We start from the raw sequence: 20050 nt of genomic DNA, 5'->3' as shown, positions 1-20050 counted from the left end.
AAAAGATATTGAAAATGGTTTAAGTTATATTTCAGAAAGTATATCTCAACTGAAACTTAGGAAATGTTTATAAGGTGTGCCTTATAATTCATAAATATCATACATAAAATATTTAAGCGAATAAACCCAGACCAAAAAAGGTATAAAAAGCATAACCTAACTTTATTAGTAAATGTCTTTTTAAAGCAAATAGAATAGTTTTAAAGATAATACCAAAAGCACAGGTTCTGAGAAATATTTCAGAATGCCCACTAACATTTTATCTCCCAGGAGGAGAAAGCAATTTGAGAAACTGCTACCCTAGATCTAGACCAATCAACTCTTAAGATTCAATAGTGAATGAAAAAGAGAAAATCCTTAGGTTCATGGTGATCAGAAAAGAGGAGACTGGGCATATTTATCCTATTCACGAACCTACTTTAGGTCTTAGGAAGACAGAGTTTAAATAATTTATACAAAAATATAGGGAAGATTCCTTGACAAGAAACTCAGGAAGGACTGGAGTTATGTAGTTTACAAAATTCTATGAATTAGGTCTTGATAACTCAAAAGAGATTTTAATTTAGGATATGGGCAATTTTATAAATTAGAGGGCAAAGGACTGTATAGCCAATAAATGACTCTCAGAAAAATGCCCAGCTATTTGGAAAATGATTCAGTTTGCGCCTTTCATCATGCTATTCCCAAAAAATAAGTCTTAGCACAGCTGGATCAAAGATTTACATGTAGAAAACAGGACCTTTAGAGAAGTGACCCAGATGGAAATGCAGGTAGATAATGAATTTTAAGCAAAGGTAATGGCAAGAAACCTGTCGATTCCAATGATGAACAATACCTGTTAATGATTGTTAGGACTCACTTTTAAAAACTGCTAACAAATTCCATCCCTGTTTGTAAACCTCGAGTCTTGAGTGAACACATTAATAAGTAACCTAACATTTACAAACTCTGGATTACTTTCATTGAAGTTTACAAATCAAGAACTTAGGATCAAGTCACTTTTCACTAACATCTGACAATGTTAAGGAGAACTTACCGACAGCAAATGACAGCTTTGCATGATAAAGCCAAGTCCAGGAAATACTGTCGTACTCCAAAGGTTAAGGCATATTTGAGGGTTTTCCCATCAATTATAAGAGCAAAATCATTCTCTTTCCGGAGAGCATCACCAAGGGTAGTACAGTGACGACTGAGAGTTTCCCTTGTTCCCTGGAATATTAAACAAGCAAAAAATGCCATCAACATTTACTCCCATTTGTTCTACTACGACGCCTGAAAGATATTTGGCAACTACATTTAGTTCTTTTTAGTGCTTTTGATGTTTCAAATTGCTTTCACATACCTCCAGTCATTTGATTCTCACTAGCCCCTCTGGAGCCCAGACAGTTGTTATCAGAAAACGTTAGCTACTTGATTGAAGTCATACATCTGTTCCTAGCAGGGCTGGGACTAGACTACAAGTCACCCATTCCTCAGAGGATTCTGTAGTCTTTGCTCATTATTCTAACCACGACCATGCAATTACAGTACTACAAACATATTTTCAGTAAATTATTTTGCTAAAAAGTTGTGTTAATTTATGAGCTAGTCAAAGTTGTTTCTCCATGAATCAAGGGAAAAAGTTGGGGAATATATGCATCACGTAACTACATTTTGGTCAACAGGCTGCATATCCCATGGTGGTCTCATAAGATTGTAAGACCATATTTTTACTGTGCCTTTTCTACGTTTAGATATACAAATATCACTGTGTTACAACTGCCTACAGTATTCAGTACAGCAACAAGCTGTACGGGCTTGTAGCCTAGAAGCAATAGGCCTTTTGTATAGCCTGAGTCTGGAATAGGCTATGCCATCTAGGTTTGTGCAAGTACCCTCTATGATGTTCATACAATGACAAAACTGCCAAATGTCGTATTTCTCAGAATGTATCCCTTCATTAAGCAAACTGTAATTTAAATAATCTATGAGCATCCTTTCAAAAGTCCTCAATGCTATGAATTTAATTCCTAGTAACTAAGAGAGGAAATGCAGAATCTGTAAATTCTTGCCACTTTTATGAACTGGCTTTGGTAACTTTAATCATCATTTCATGATGCTATATTTTAGTTGGGGATGGTGAACTGTGACTTGGTAATCTTGATGGATCAAATGAATGAAGAGTTCATTTTCAGGCACAATAAAAGCCTTTAGTGTCAAGGACAGCTTTCTTCATCTCAACTATACAGAAGGGATGTATTTGTCTCCCTTTGTCACTGTTTTCCCAGCTCTTCAAAGGGATAAAGTTTCAATATATTTAACTTTTCTCCCCACATCCTATAGATTCTTCCCATAACCTAACGGAGCCAATTTTCTATCTCACAAGAACCCTACCATGGTGAAGAAACACAACACTGGCTTTGCCCAAGGAAATATAATGAATAATTTCCCTCCTATCATATTTTTGTTCTGAATGCTAAGCCTGCACTTATTTGTAAAATAAATACAAATGTATGTATTTATGTAATAAAATATACCTACAATAAAAATACAGTACACTTATATAACAATTTTTATTATGTTCATGGGATTTACAATTATTGTTCCAATTTAAGCATGTTGTTTTATATATATATATATATATATATATATATATAGAGAGAGAGAGAGAGAGAGAGAGACAGAATCATTTTATAGTTATTTCACAGACGGAGAAGCAAAGGCATAAGTAATTAAAATTTTACGTTGGGGATTTTTGAAGGTGTTTTTACATTTGTATGCAAATGTGGTTCACACCATGTTCTAGAATATCAGAATCTTTTTACCAAAATAACAGAACCATGTTGTACTATAAAGATTGCCCAACGTTTCCAATGCTGAAGTTTCACTTATCAGTTGCCCTGTTCCCCATTACACACAGTGACAGGAAGGACCACCATATAGCAGCATTCTTTACAAAATTTGCTGTTCACACTTTACATTGGGGATGGGGAGAGTGTAGCTGTTCTACTTTACAAGCCTCACCCTCCTGTTTCCTGCTGGAAATTTTTGGCCCAAGAGGACTTGAAGTGAAAAATGCTGGTAATAATTCTGCAAGCAAAATTTACTAATGACAATCTATAATAGATTTCCCCTGGATTATCTTAAAAGCAAATTCATATAGATTGAATGAACAAATAAGTCAATGAACTGATAAAAGGTATTTAGCACATACTACATTACTAGGCACAGTTCTGCAGGCTACAAACAGAGATGCAACATTTAAGTTAACACTTGGTACCACCCCGAGCTGGAGGCACTACTGTTATCTCCACTCTGCAAATGAGAGTGTCTCAGCTCCTTGCTCAGAAATATGTGGCTACCAAGTAGTAACATCAAAGTGAGAATTAAATTTCTGTAGGAGCCTGTCCTTTTCCATAGTAGCCTGTCCTTTTCCATACAATCCATAAAAAAAAAAAAAAAAAACAAAAAAAAAAAAAAAAACAAAACCAAACTTCAGACAGTACCAGGCACAGCAAGTTATAAATGGAATGCCCACACCAGTCCCTCTGTTGCTTCCCTTGAGTCCTCATCTGTCTCTCATCTTGTCTTTACCGCCAACAGAGATTTCTCTTTATAAAACAAATTTAAAACACAAATCTTGTCTCTACTTGCTTTAAAGTTTTTCTAGGGCTTTCTACAGCTGACAAAATAAAGTCCCAACTCCTTAAAATGGCATATAAGGCTTTCTACAATCTGAGCCTAACACACTTTCCTTCCCATTGCCCTTCACAATCTTGGTTCCTTTTGTTTCCCTCTCCCTGGAATTGCCCTCCTCTCCAGAGGCTGCCTTCAAAAACCAATCTTACCCAGGTTCAGTCCACGCTACCATGTGTAACTCATTCTACCCTCAGGAAAGACCGCGTTTTACCTGTTTCTTAGCAACAAAGGCAGTGTCTGCAATTTCAGATGCTCAGGAAATACATATTTATTGAATGCGGGCATTGATACATTCTGATTTCATCCCATTGGCAATGCTCCATTTCCCCCTTTTTATGACTTCTGATTGGAGAAAGAAAGAGAGCGAGAGAGACAGACACACAGAGAGAAGTCTTCTTGCTCCCGAATTTTCTAGGGAACAAATAATCTATTACTTTAACAGACTTTCAAACAAAGGCATTGCTGACTAAAATGCCTCTGTATTTTCTTTTAAGCTATTGTCCAAGTGATTCCTGAGCTGAAAACCTGAAATGAAACCTAGGACAGACCTCAGGAGAACTTTCAACTTTCTTGAAAGCTCAGCTGCAAAATAAGACTGAAAGTCAAGTAAACCCCAGAACTGTGAAATGCCCTCATGAACCAAGTGGGGGATGCAGTCCTGTGGTTCCCACTCTCCCTCCTTTCTAAGGCATTCTCTAACACCTTAAAATTTGTTGAAAACTCTCTAAACTTGTGGCATTAGTACCCCTGTGCTTTGCTGGTGACTGTCGCAGTTCTCTGGCAAATCAGAAGGTGTCAAGAGATGTGATAGAAATAACACTTCAGAAGATAAGTCAAAAACTTCCCACAGTGAATTCTCTCGTCAGCCCACCTAGGGTTCAAGGTAACAACAATAGAAAAAGCTGCAAACATTTTCTTATTTTATAGTTTTCTTTTGTAAGTAGCTCTGTTGTTAGCTGTGAGCTGCCAGTTACAAGTTATATTTTATCCATATTTACTGCTGGGAATATTTTCAAATTCTTTTATTTATGAAAGTTTATTGCTTCTCCCCTAAGTCCAGGAGCCATGCTTTATGGCTGCATTGCACTGAAGCTTATCTCCTGTAGCTAAGAATAAATTTATTACTATATTAGCTGTTGTTTTATTTTCTTTTTGGCTACTGAAGGGGGAAATTTTTAAATATTTAAACTTAGTGACTTGTGAAAGTGAAAATATAGCAATGAGAAGCTAAATCAGAAAAAGGATAAAAGACTACAACACAAGCACAATGAAATAAAAGGTCTCTATTTCCTTTTCTTCATATTTTCACTTGTGGGCTGAAAGTTCGAGATCATTGGATACATTGCAAGGTAAAGGCAATTTCGGGAGGACAGGCAAGGGGAAAGGCTAAGGATCAGACACTTAGCCAGGCAAGGGAGGGAGCCACAGTGGAAAGTGAGATTGTCGTGCCCCTTCCCTGACCTGCACCCTGTGTGGTCATTCTGGAGAATCATTCTGCTCTGCTCTCCCCATATCCACAGCACCACACAGAGCCCAGTGCTCACTGGAAGCCCTTAGCCTGAGCCTCCTACCATGCTTTCTTGCCTTGCCAATTCACCATTTAGGCCACACCCAACATGACTTCTTGGTTCTGTCTTGTTAACACAGAAAGGAAAAAGCCACCTCACTCACTCTTCTTATGTTGCTGCTTATCAGTGGTGATCCAGATTTTTATCTGTGCTTAGTGGATTCCATTTTTCCCAGAGGCTACTCCAGACCTTTTCTTCTCCTCTCAAGAGTCCAAATTTAACCCGTCACTTCAGCAAACATTGGCCCGTTTTACTGAGAACACTTATACATTTATAGCAGAAAGAATTCCCTCAGCTTTCCTTCCTTAACCTCAAAACTTCCCTTTACCTAATCCTCTGTAGTTCCTGAGCTGGGGGAACACCTGCCTTCTCATCTCTGTTTCTTTCATTTCTCTTTGCATCTTCATGCTCTCCACTGGCACTATTTCCTTTTTCTCTAAGCCTACCTAAAAGGTCACAATTTTCTTACTCTAAAAATAATGAACAAATAAACCAAGACACATTCCCTTGACCCTATTTTCCCTGAGTCCTCCAGGTGACATCAATACTTCTATCTTTTGGATCCCTGAAACACTTCATTTACAGTATACTTATACAAGGTAGCATGATGTCCAGTAGCTTATCTATTTATATCTCTATATTTCCTTTGGAACAGAGATCTTTGATGAAAAGTTAATAACAGAATAACCAAATTATTCATGATTGGAGAATATCTTATAGGAAGTTAAAGTGGTTTTCTTGTGTGACCATTTTAAGGAGTGTTTTCTGCTGCCTGTAAAACTCCTGTATAATTTTAAATACTCTGATTTAGAATAAAGAAAATGCTAATGTGCTTATCTCACAGAGAAAATGAAAAACAAAGAGGTCATTATGATCTAACATCTACTTTGGCCTTAAATAATTTAAACTGTCTAGTGAATATAATACAATGTATAGTTAAATCAGCTACTTAGTCATCAAATTAGGTTGTAGAACAGTGGGGGAAGGAGAAATAATATTTATTTGGTTTATAAGAAACATGTTTTGGAAAGAAAAATAAAAATAAAGAAACATGTTTGGCAGATAATGAAGCCAAGTAGAATTCCTCACATTGAGTCATTATTATAACCTAACAAAACAGGTAATAAGTTCATAGAATGCTCTTCAATAAAACAATGTAACAGCAATCTTTAAGAAATCAGAGACTAGCAGCTTTATGGCAATCTTTTTTGTTACTTTTTCATGACCTATGTTGAGGAAACCCTTGATAAAAATCACAGAGGGTGCCCTAGATAATGAAATCTGACACAGTTTTATACTGAAATAAATTAAAAGCCCTGATTTGTTTATAAAGTATCATAGCACGCAAGTTGTCATTTTCATTTTGGCAAAACTCTGCTTGGAACAGGCTAAAGAACCCACAGGCCAGATGTGCAAAGAACATGTGAGGCCACCTAAGAACTGTGTTTTTGATGGCCCCAAATGTAATGCTGCAGAAAGCACCTGCATAAAAATGGCCTTTTCAGCTTTCTAGCCCTTTTTTCCCCCGATTCCTTTCAGAGGTTTACAGAAAAGACAGTATTACTTAGGAACAATTCCAAGGAACGCCCTAGTAGAGAATGTAGAAACATCCCTAAGGAAAGAAAAAGAAAAGCCTGTAGCATTGACTCGACTGGTTAGCCAGGGGTTCACAGAGCAGAGATGAGGTGAAGATTATGGGTAAATAGTCCAACACGGAACAGCTAATGGTAGTGGCTTCCAGGTCTTGCTCTGAGGCTGCAATTACTTATTTGTATCTTCAAGTAAATAACATGTGATCTCTCATATATGTCCCAGAGGGTGTCTAGCAGCAAGGCTGACCCCAAACAAAAAAGTTAAAGAAAAAAGGCCTATCTATACTTATTTATTCAAAGTATACTTTGGCCTTTAGGTCCAAACACAAACAAATATCGAGCATCTATACGTATTCTTAGGACTCTGTTAAATGTGTGCAAGTCAAATGATAAACTTATGTTACAAGGAGGATTCTACTCCCAAAAAAGAAAAAAAAAATCAAAATTCTGCATTACACTTTGAGTTTCAGACACATCATTTAATAATGTATTTCTATTACAGAATGGGGGTTTGGATCCCACCAAAATTCGTATGTTGAAATCCTAACTCCTGTTTTGATGGCATCAGAAGGTAGGGTCTTTGGGAGGTGATTAGGTCACGAGGGTGGAGACCTCATGAATGGGATTAGGGTCCTTAAAGTGTTTCTGGAGAGCTCCCTTCTTCTTCCATCATGCAAAGACACAAGAAGACAGTCTATGAACCAGGAAGAAGGACTTCAAGAGACACCACATCTGCTGCCACCTTGATCTTGAAGTCCCTGGTCCCCAGAACGGTGGGCAACATATTTGGTGTTTAAGCCCCTCAGTCTATGGTATTTTTGTCAGTCTGAATGAACTAAGACATTTTTGTTATTCTTGGATTTGTTATTTTTCTTCATGAATTCACCACCAGTTAAGCAAATAAGCATACAATCAGAGCTAGCAACAAATCACTTTTGGAAGAAACTTTCACCTTTATCAGAATGAATATAAGTTCATGAAGCCTGTGCTTCCCTCTATAGTATCAGCAACACAAGTTTCTGTTTTCACTTCCTTTCTTTAGAAAGGAAAAAATGCAACAGAATGTTATAAAACATCTGCAAGAATCTTGCTGAACAAAGATGGTAACTCTACTGAAATGAGGTAGCTGTCTGGAGGCAGAGCTACTGTGACACAACTCTTCATAGCTGGTCAGCAGACACACACAAATTACCAAAGTGTAGAGAAAGCAGTGGTCTGTCTGTATCAAACAAATGTGCAGCTATGAAACAGTGGGATGTGAGAAAGTCCAGGCTGGCCCGTGAGGGTGCATACAATGGTTCTGGACACTGATAACATTTGAAATAAAATGCTGTCACATTGTAAAGAACTAAGTTCCAGAAGTCGAAACATACCCTATGGTCCAGAACTCCAGGTTTTCCTCAACTTGAGGTAGATGCAGCATATAAGGTAAAGACAAGCTAATCAAACATTTTTCACATTCTTGGAAAAGGGAAACTTAAATGTTATTTTGAAAAAATTCCCTAATGAATGATAAAAGTTAAACAAGAAATTAGAAATATCTTCTACCACTTACTTAAGACAGCAAGAACTCCAAAATCCTTTTGGATTTTGGGTAGCTACAGGTGCTAAGAGAGTTCTAGAAAGGATTATTATCACACATGTCAAAAAGTATTATGGATAAATTAATTTCATGGCCTATCAATAAACTCTTCACCAGAGGTATGTATCCATTTCAATGTACCGCCTCATGATTTTAGGTATTTTTTTGGTTTGACTAACTCTAGAAGGTAACTGTGTGATACTGGAAAGGCTTCCTCCAAATCCTTGCTCTGCCATATACTGGCTGTCTTTCTTCAGGTAGGTGACTTAACTTCTCTGAATCATGTTTTTCTCATTCATAAGATTGGGTTACTATCGATTTTGTAGAGTGACTATAGTGGTAAGATGTGCCAACTTCTTTATTTGTGAATAAAGTGCCCTGTCCAGTGCCTGGCATGAGGTGACATCCAGGAGAAGGCTAGTTCTTTCCTTCCTCTGGTATCAGGTCTAACAGTGGTATTAACACATGTCTGGCACCACAGCTTCCGCCTATAATCCCAATACTTTGGGAAGCTGAGGTGGGGGAATCACTTGAGGCTGGGAGTTTCAGACCAGCCTGGCCAACATGGTGAAACTTGGTCTCTACTAAAAGTACAATAATTAGCTGGATGTGACAGCCTCCTGTAATCTCAGCTACTGGGAAGGCTGAGGCAGGAGAATCACTTGAACCTGGGAGGCAGAGGTTTGCCACTGCACTCCAGCCTGTGCGACAGAGTGAGACTCCGTCTCAAAAAAAAAAAAAAAAAAAAAAGAAAAAAAAATCTGCAAATCGTCAAATGCTACACAACTTAGTAGAATCCAGCAGGGATGGTACCAGGATAATTTTAAGATTTCTTACAAAATCTCCCAATGGCAGTTTTATTTCAATTTACCTTTTCACTGTCAACATTCAGTACTAACAGCTACTTCTGGAAACCTATGTTCTCATATCTAGGAAAGATGGCATTATCCAGTCTCACGTGACATATAGTTCTTGATACATGGTAGGAGGACAAATATTTATATAACTAATCACTGCTTTTCTTTATCTCTTAATTTCTGTCTCCAACCTAATATAATTCTTAACTGAAAAAAACGTGAAAGTTATAAACTGATGTGGCATTTCTCTTTTATTATCTGCATATTTTTGCACAGATGACACATCAATATATGTATTTGTTTTAAAATAATTAATTATAAAGAAGACATCCAGGGCATGTTTTGCTGATATCTTCTTCAGACATAACACCATCAAATTAATTCTTAGGTTTTGTTTGTAAGGAGAGAAATAAATGTTTACTAGGAGTAAAAAACAAAAACAAAAACAAAACACCACCACCACCTTTAGTTTGCTAAGGCTCTACCTTTTAAAATTGGTAAATTAATTTAAAATGTCAAATAAGAGGATATATAAAAAAGAATCTTAAACTAACACTTACTTTATTAGCTGTTTTGGTGGTTTGTGGCCCCACCTCATCATCATTTAAGACGTGAGGTATTTACAAATTTATGGCTGAATAGTGTTTCATTCTGTCTCTACTTTTACACTCTCCAAATGTTCACACTTTAAAATTATGAATTAACGGAACATTCTAGGAACATTCTTAATAATACATTATGACCATATCAAGTATGGACAATGTTAGCACGTTCTTAAAGAGTGAGTTATTGCTCCCATAATAACATATGGATAAACCATTGGGCATTACTTGTTTTTCTACAATGTGTTATTGATTCAGTGGAACACTGGGCATTCCATATATTCCTACGTAACACATATATCAACTACTCCTCCAGCTACTGCAGGCGGTAGTAAAAGAACATACGCCTGAGAGTAGGGAGAAACTACATTTATGTACAACTGGCCCATTTAGTATTTATTCCAGTCAGGATCACTAGTTCTCTTTGACATAGTTCCCCCCACACCCCAACACATTATAAAATTAAAATTTATTTTAAAAAATTTGATTTTTTTTTTGGATGTAGTTTTTTTATCAAAAAGCTTTGGTGTTTCTAAACTCTTAGCCTGTACTAAGAACATAATGTTGAAAAACATGTGTGCATAGAATCAAGCCAATATAAAGTAATTTTTCCAAAATGGGTAAGGCAGACAGAAGGTGAAGTCATTAAAAACACATGGTCAAAGAGGTCCTCCAAACAGCTTAGTGGAAGGTGGCCAAACGAATGCATTTAATCAATATATATTGCTAAAGATAATGGGGGGAGGAAAAGAAAAAAATTCCATGCTTTACTGATACACAAATATAGGTTTCCCAAGGTAGGGGTAGATATGAAACACTGTAATTGAGGAAGTGGTCCAATCTCCCAGGAGGGTCATGCCATCTGAAAAAGGTCAAGGGTCACAAAATGGAAGCAGGTACGAAGAGGAAGCTGTAGTGCTGGGTAAATTGCTCTTGGGCCCTCAAGAGGTTTGAAATTTGGGATTATGATATGTTCCATCAGGCAAATAACTGCTTGTAAGGCATGTAGACTCACTTAGGGTACAATGGAGAGAGAGGCAGTGAAGTGCTGAATCTGTGACTAGTCCGTGTTTCTGCACTGGGGTGGGGACACGTAGCAAAGACAGACAAATCCAGGGAAAGGAAGGAAGAGTGGGATAGAGGATATAATTATATAATTTGAAGAGTTTTGTGGATAAAGGCTTTTACCAAAGCCCCCATGGTAATTATTTTAAACCACCACTGAAAGCCTCCTAAACACTTATTTTGAGCTTGCTATTACATATTCTCCAGTGGTGGCAGTGAATGCAGAAGGAAGCATGTTGGGAGGAACTGGGTCGGCAGACATCCAGTCTCTCTCACTGCCTTCAATTCAGCCAGGAAGAGGCTGCTCAGAATATACAACCAGCTTTCTCAAAATAAGCAAATTACAAATCAATGGTTTGGAGAAAGTAACAACTAGAGCCTGTGAGAAATTGTTACCCAGAACCACAGAGAAAGCTTACGTTGGACTCGTTTTCTAAATGATTTAAATTAATTCATGTAAGAAAAATGAAGAATCATTATCTGCCATGTTTTCTCAGTGGAAATCCCAAAGGCACACAATTTCCTTTATTTTACACACACACATGCACACACACACACACACACACATATATACACACACACAGTCAATAATATCTTCTGTACAGTTGTATTAGTAAAATTAAATATGAGGTCTTTTCAGAATTCCATACTCATAGGATTTGGGCATTTCCATATTCCAGAAGGGCCTCCCTCTTTCAGGGGTTCTGTGGTCCTGGTGGTGAGTGGTAAAGGAGGTGGGAAAATGGGAAAGGAGGGTAAGGGTTGGGTGGAGAAAGGAAATGAAAAGAGTTAACACATTTGGGAGATACCTGCTGGAATACTTTCTGCAAATGAGTCACTGCTGCCACTGGAGAAGGTATGGTTCTTTAAAACCAAAACCAAACAAAACACCCAAAACCTTGAAGTTTGGGACTTCAAGCAATCAAAGTTTACATCTACAATTCTAGCACTCGCTAGCCATGGGAACTGAAAGTCTCTCTCTGGAATTGAGGCAAACACTCCCAGCCCTACAGGAGCAGAGAGTATGTAGGCAGACACACCTGGCATACTGGCACATAGTAGGTTTCCTAAAAACTGTCATTTTATGGTTGTGCTGACTCATCAGAAGGTATGGGAGGCAGACATGCAACGAGGGCACAAGGCATAGTGAGTTCACCTCAGAAATGTCAATAAGCTTGTTGGGAGAATGGCAAGGGGGCAGACTAGTTAGAATGCATTTCTCTGTAATTCTAGGTCTTGGGGAACTCTTAGAAGAGTTCAGACATTTAGCCAAAAATGAGGTCAAGAATATTCAGGGCTGAGGGGAGGAAGAATTTCTCAAAACAGACACACTATAAAATTGTGAACAACTTCACTTACAGCTCTCAACACAAGCCAGTCTCACTGAATTTTGTTTAAAAAAAGGGACACATTTAATTCTATGAGCCCAAACAATGGGTTTGATGGAACTTTTTCAACCATATATTTTGGCTTGCAGCAGACATTGTCTTAAATCCAGGAAAAGGAGAAGAGATTATTTGTTGATATGTTATTTTCATTTTTTGGTAATGTTTACATTTTTTACTAACCCATTTATTTCAAATGTAACAAAGTTGGCTTTCTTTACTGAGAGCTACTTGAAGTAAGCAGCCTGTCAGACAATATTTGAAAAATTTTTTTGCATTAGGATGTTATAAAAGAGTATCTTTGCTTCTGATAGGGATACATTAACACCTTCAAAGTTAAACTATGATCTTAAAATTTCAAGCCAAAAAGCTGAAACAGCTTTGCTAATGGTAAAAGAAAATTCATAGTACTGAACACCAATGCCGGCAGCAGAGGAAAACTCAATGTGGTTTAAAATTTGTCTAAACTATTTTCAAAGCAGTACAAAATATATTGTATGAGACTCATGGGACATATCAAAACAAAACCTGAAGTAGCCCAAATTCTCTTTTTTTCCCTTCTTTTCTGGAGTTGAGTCAATAACTTGCTTATTCTGGATTTCTTTCAGAAGCCATTCAACAGTGGCCCGTTCCCAAAACAGTGAGGTTTGTCTGCATAATACATGTAAGTTGAGCTTGAAAGGGTGCAGATGACAACTCCAGCCTTTATGTCCTGAATGTCCTATAAATTATAGTCAAAACTTACATGGTGTTAGAATGTCAAATTCAGGTAGAAAAAAATTAGCAATTCCATAAAGGGTTTTCTTTTACCAAGGTGTTGAAAAAGATATATTCTAATGCTTGTTAACTTAATATCCAATGTGGCTAACAATTCATTTTCTTTAATATATGTAAGTGAAGTAAAACATTGGTATCCATAATCAAACCTATAACTGGTTTGGGGGCATATTCTCAAATTAAGCAGAGAACTTTACGTAATTTAAGAGCAGGGCGTCTGTTACAGCAGCTAGCAGTGAAGAACTCTCCTCTAGAAGTAATACTAAAGAGATAATGGTGATGATGTCTAGCACTGTTTCTAACTACTTGACAGGTATTGTTGTCTTTAATTCTCACAACCCCACCTCTAAATGAGATGGACATTTCATTACTCTTGTTTTACAAATGTAGTAGATGAAGGCTAGAAAAACCTATTTGCTTCCCTCACTCTGGAATCAAATGCCTTAGATATACGCCCCAGTGCCGCTGAGCTATGTGTGTTTGGTCCAGTTATCCTTTCTAGATTCCTTATCTGTAAAATGGGCATAATAGTATCTGCCTATAACATATAAATTGTTTCAGGTATAAATGTGATTGTCCCTGTAAAGTCCATAGTCCACTACCTGGTACAAAATAATAAGCACATAACAAATGTAAGCTGTTGCGTTTGTTATGACTCTAACAGCAACACGTAGAACCCTGTAGAGGTAGCAGAGGTCTCTTCCTGCAGAAAGTCAGAAAGTTGCATTTTCCTGCGGGATCCAAACACTACTTCCCATGCATTAGGTGGCAGCTCCTGATAAGGCTGAAGGTGAACATCAACAACTGGAGAGGCAATCTAGAAAGGGTGATCCAATGATCCGAGGCAGAGGTGGGCAGGGCTTCTCAGGAGTGAAGCAGCTTGGGAACACCGACCAGAAGCTTATGAGGGTAGGAAATTTATGTCTCCAAACATCATGCCTATTGATTTAATAAAGGCATAGTGTCTATTTTCCCTTTCTACCTCTTTTTTGTTTTCTAGGAAAGCCTGGCACTATACAAAGGAGGCTGAAAAACAGAAAAAATGGATTTGAGATGTAGCTCTACCTCTGGGGACAGATCCCACAATTCCTCATATAAAAGAGATGCCAGAAGGAGGAGAGACCAAGGTTAAGGGTATATCACGAGAGACTCAAGACAGACAATTTTGATACCACTAAAAAAATCTCTTTAAGTCACACAGTTAATGGCTTAAGAAATGATGGTCGCTCCTACCCATTCTGAATTTAGATGAAATGGTGGTAAAATCCCAAGTATCTCAATGAAACATGTCTTCAAAATTTCCATAAGAGGAAACTTAATCCAAACCTATTAAAAAATATAATATGTTAAATTGCCTGAAAGTATTTCCAGAGATTCAGAGTTGGTGTGCCATGGAGGATATAAATAATACCACATAAACCCAATCCTTTGAGAACTGTTTCAGTGCATTTTGAAAGTTTAGTTAGAAATTGGGAGCCAAAGATGGGCCACAGCATGAGATTCTCTAGCACTTAGCTCACATTCTAGATGTTTCTGGATTTAACAGAGCTTAAAAAATGACAACAAAGTAAAAGTTATAAAACAGATGCAAAAGTATCACTAGGTATAAGGGTTTATCATTAATTGGAAGTTTGGAATATTTCCTGGGCAGTGCTGTGGAGTTAGAGAAGTAAAATGTTCCCCCTTCAAGTTAGTATTTTGAAAATTCTGCTTTTTCAGATGCTTAAAGATATGTCTCAGCTGGGCGTGAAGGCTCACGCCTGTAATCCCAGCACTTTGGGAAGCCAAGGTGGGCAGATCAGTTGAGGTCAGGAGTTTGAGACCAGTCTGGCCAACATGGTGAAACCCTGTCACTACTAAAAATATAAAAAGTAGCCGGGTGTGGTGGAGCACACATGTGATCCCAGCTACTCAAGAGGCAGAGTCAGAAGAATTGCTTGAACCCAGGAAGCAGAGGTTGCAGTGAGCTGATATCGTGCCATTACACTTCAGCCTCGACAAGAATAAGATTCCCTTTCAAAAAAAAAAAAGGATTTATGTTGAGAACACAATCAGAACTCCTAATAAAGTAGTTCAAAAAGTAGCTCAAAGTAGTACTACAGAAAGTTCTTTAAAAATTATTTATCACAAATACCTAATAGGTTTTGATCAACTCTAAATGATTCTTAATTATTTACCCATGATTTTTTTTCAAAAAAATAAATAAATAAAAATCAAACTTTCTGCCCAACTCTTTTGCTAATACTGGCAATTTACAAGAGACTGGGTGAGAACACCTGGCTTTGCTTGTGGACAACATTCTAGCTGGGGCTGCTGCTCTTGCTATGAAAGGAGTCAAGAATGAACCAAGGCAGAAAGACCTGTCAGGTTTCCATATCAGGTCTATGGAGCGAGACTTCCATATGACTACATTTTCAACTGTAGTTTGGTCTTATGTATTTATTTAAATGTTTTTAAAAATGCTGAAGAGCTATTTTTTTTTTTTTTAAAAGAAGGACACTCATATTGAAACTCAAAAAAAAAAAAAATTAGCCCAATGGAATTTCTTTGGTTATCTAGATTATGGAAGACAAAGATTTCCATTACCATGGTCACTAGGAGGAAGGGTTTTCTATCTGAAATTTTAAGAGCTTCAAATATGATAAATTGTAAAAGTTCAAAACAAGAGAAAGAGATTCGGCTTTTGAATTTTATCAGCTTTAGAAACATATTTTAGTAGAAAATTTGAACAGAAAAATGCTCATTATGTATCATTTATGTGAAAGAGAACTTACAGTTATAACTTGCAACCTTAGGGAAAAAAGTAAAAGATGGGGAAATAGTATATTTTTATAACAAAAATGATCACTATGCTAAACAACTTACATGCTATTGAAGTAATATTCTTTCTACAAAATTTTATAACATCACCTATTTTACCTGTGCTCTGTACTGTGTTAACCATGCCAATCCTATGCCAAAGGTTACATTCTCCTTACTTTCTAGGCAGCCAAACTGGCTCAGAGAAGCTGATTTTAATTTGCTAAGGGTCCCACAGTTAGATTGGGACAGAACTGTGCTCTTCACCCTGTGCTATTTCACAGAGTGATTCGAGTACACTCATTGAAATTGTCACGTGACAAAACACACATTCACAATTTATTCCCTAAGACATTATATTGCTAAGTTTATTACTTAAATGCTAATTATTCTTTGTGCAGATAAAATGATAATTCTATTCATTACTGATCAGTACAATTTGAACCCAGATTGGATGCTTTTCTTTTCCATATCAATGAAAAAAAATAATGATTTACCTACAGGCATTCTAGTACATCTAATGGTTTGCCTGAAATCTCAGCCATGGGTTTTATGACACAAGATCGGAAGGAGCTATGCAAAGTGATGTTTCCTTTCCTGCTGAGAAACAAATGAGTGCACCGCAGCAGGCCTGACCCTAAACAGTCAGATTTGTAAAGTCACCACTTAACTCCCCGGGAGAAAAGCCTTCCCCAGACAGCAGTGTTAGAATGCCTGGCAGTCTGGAGCGGGACAAATTAGTGTTAATCCATTCAGCCATAGTGTTTGCCTGTGATCTTTAAACTGCTACTTGAACTGCTAAGGGGATTTTTAGGCACTTTACTTAAAAAATATCAGATATGGTCAATGACAACCAATTTTAAAACTGATATACAACTTTTTTTAAAAAGAAGCCCTTAATTAAAAATTACTCAGTGACTCACTTCTCATATATTTACAGTGAACTTACTATGTGTTAGGCCATTTGCAGGGCACTGAAAAAGAATGATAAGCCAGAACAGACAGACACAGTTCCTGCTTTTATTGAAATTCATTATTCAACTTGAGACTCCTATCAATGTTTGCTCTGGTAGAAACAGGTCGTCAAGGTACCTTTGAAGTGCTTATTAATTTCTACCTTAGAAACCTCAAAATGAAAACAAATGCCACCGTCTTAACAATACACTTGATACAGTACTATGGGTAATTTTGGTATTTCACGTCTCTGTTTTTTTTTTGAGATTACTATTCATAGTACCTGATACCTAAAACACTTAAAGAACATGCTTATCCAAGAACTGGAGAAATACGACAGCAAAGAATAAGATAAAAGAAGCAAGGCTACCATATGCTATGGAAGGTAAATGCCCAAAGCCAGACAGAAAGGATACTGTGTAAAATGGGGCGTGGCTTGCTCTGCTTCTGCTTCCGCATCAAAGGTCCTATCTCTGATTTCCTTCAGGTTTAAGAAAAACTGTGCCCCACATGTAACCCACATTACTGATGAAACATAAACACCATCCATCCCTCTGCAGTCACGGCTTCACCATCCCTTCCAAGCATGTGGCCTCTTAGCTTCACCAATATCCCTAATTACCAAGGTTTTCTCTGTTCTTTGCATCATAATGACTATTTTAAGAAGTTGTAGAATCACCTCTACTGCTCTGTCTTCCACCTAAAATTACAAATAGTCTCCTTTACTTTAAAATGTTAACAGGTAACTTGACCTACATATTACTTTGCTAACTTCTATTTTACACTGTATTCCTAACAAATCTTTCCTCATTTCCCAAATAGAACATCCAGTGATCACAACCATGAAAAAAGACATCCTAGGAATTTATATTTCATTCCAGAAGTTAGGACATTAAAAGAAAGTCTGTCCTACTCGGAATGGTTGTTTTGTGTTGTTCAATAGCTTTCACATGTTTTTTTAAAGAGGTAAAATATATATTAACACTGGAAGTTAAAGCAGATATAAAATGTTTAATATACAGAATGCTCAGATATGAACATGTTGCAGTCACTCAGCAACGTCTTGACATAATGCTTTTGTCAAACAACTTTTCTGTCTCACAATATTACGCAAATCATTTCACAATTTCTTTTAGCTGTCACAGATGTAAGTCTTGAATCAATTTATATCCATGTGATTCAAAACACAGTACATTATGTTAAAGCAGAACAACAGTGATAAGGTACCTTCGAACCTCAGGAAGACAAAATATTTCCACAGCTATCTGAATATAAAGTAAAACACTATAACATGACTATATTATTAAAGGAGTTTTTAAAATACCTAATTTTACTTACATCAAGAGAGCCTTCATTTATAACAATCATTCCCATGTTCTTCTTCAACAGTTTGCAGGAGTGTCCTATATCCAAACATAGAATATATTAATTGATATAATTTCTCCAGAGAATATGCAAAGATGTTAACGCAATGATATATACTATGAAAAATATCTAAAGATGATTTTATAAGGACTGAGGGCAATCAGTTGTTTAACAGGTTTGTAGGAAGCTTGAAATGCTCTTGCTTGCCATAGGAGGGATATGCAACAAGTATGTCTGTCTGGCCTGTTAACGCTACAAAGACATCTGTAAAGAGATGGTGGTAGTGATTCTTGATGTCCTGAAAGCTGATAAATGGATGTGTAATGCCCTTCATGATGACCAACATGAAGAACAAACGATAGGCCAATGATTGTTTCTAGAAAACAGAACAATAGAACCCCTCTCTAGACACCCAGGGAAGGGTGCAGGTGGCTGTTGCTTGGATCCACGGATCCCATCACCGTTCCCTTCCTGGGAGAATCATTACATCCTCTACTTTCCTCTTCCATCTCTTGCTTTGTTGTACTTACTGCAGGGCAAAATCCCCCCTTTGTTAAATCCAACTTGGCCTACTCGGTACCTGTTTGCTACAGCTGACTTTGTCTAGAGAAGAGGAGGCAACTCTGCTGATATCACATTTCAAAAATACCATCCTGTTTAAAATAATTCCATCTATACTCATACTTCCTTGGTGATCTCATTCCATCTCACGATTTCATATATCATCTAAATGCTGTCCATTTTGAAACTCCTATGTTCCACTCAGCCCTCTTTCCTGAACTCCAGACTCACATGTCCAAATGCTTACTTAACTGCAGACACTTAGGTAGGAAGTAGGCGTTTTCATCACCTCAAACTCAGAAAAACCAGGCTCCTGAACCCCCAGCCCCCACTAAGAAAACCTACTTTCCCTTCAGTTTTCATCATTTGGGTTAATGGTAACTTCATTCTTCAGATGCTAAGGCCAAAAAATCTTGGAGTTACCTGGTCTATTTCTTTCTCTCATACTCTACATCTATCAGTCAATCTTGTTGTTTCTACCTTTAAAACACATCAAGAATCCAACCACTTCTTACCATTAAAACACATCAAGAACCCAACCACTTCTTACCATTTCCCCTGTTACCACCTTGGTCCAAGCCACCATCATATTTCCCCTGGATTAATGCCATAGCCTCTTCACTGTTCCACACTTGCTTCCCACTGAGTTCATTTTCAGCCTAGCAGCCAGAATGACTGTTTTTACAGGTAAGTCACAGCATGTCTTTCCTTTGCTGAGAACCATCATGTCATTTCCCTGTTTACTTGGAGTAAATGCTGAGTCCTGACAGTGGCCTGAGAGGCCTCATTCACCCTGGACACTGCTACACTGAAGACCTCTTCTACTGCTAGTCTTCCTTCTGCTTCTGTGCTGTTTCTCTCTGTAACAGGAGACAGCTTTTCTCTAATCATCATGTGACAAGGCTCCTTCTCCTGTTTTCGATGGTTCCTCAGATGTCACTTTCTCAATAAGTTCTTCCTGACTTTGTTATTTAAAACAGAATCCCCACTTTGAGAGGCCAAGATGGGTGGATCACGTGGTCAGGAGATTGAGACCATCCTGGCTAACACAATGAAACCCCGTCTCTACTAAAAATACAAAAAATTAGCTGGGCATGGTGGCAGGTGCCTGTAGTCCCAGCTACTCAGGAGGCTGAGGCAGGAGAATCCCTTGAACCCGGAAGGCAGAGGTTGTAGTATGCTGAGATTGCGCCACTGCACTCCAGCCTGGGTGACAGAGAGAGACTGTCTAAAAAAAAAACCAAAAACCAACCAACCAACCAACT

General features: G+C 37.6%; 1 protein-coding gene across 7 annotated transcripts in view; it reads right to left on the bottom strand.

Moving 5' to 3' along the window:
- ATP8A1 (ATPase phospholipid transporting 8A1) overlaps nucleotides 1–20050 on the bottom strand; it is a 248531-nt gene that overhangs the window by 72260 nt on the left and 156221 nt on the right. For all 7 annotated transcript variants that reach the window (XM_017544905.2, XM_017544903.2, XM_017544902.2 and 4 more), the window contains 2 exons: nucleotides 18198–18262; nucleotides 1037–1209 (listed from right to left, as the gene is read on the bottom strand). In XM_017544905.2, the coding sequence (XP_017400394.1) occupies nucleotides 1037–1209; nucleotides 18198–18262 (238 nt within the window). The remainder of the gene's footprint in view (nucleotides 1–1036; nucleotides 1210–18197; nucleotides 18263–20050) is intronic.

Source organism: Cebus imitator, unplaced genomic scaffold (genome assembly GCF_001604975.1).
Source record: "Cebus imitator isolate Cc_AM_T3 unplaced genomic scaffold, Cebus_imitator-1.0 Scaffold173, whole genome shotgun sequence".
Lineage (NCBI taxonomy): Eukaryota > Metazoa > Chordata > Mammalia > Primates > Cebidae > Cebus > Cebus imitator.
Note: the sequence above shows the minus strand (reverse complement) of the source record. Positions and strands in the feature narration are given on the sequence as shown.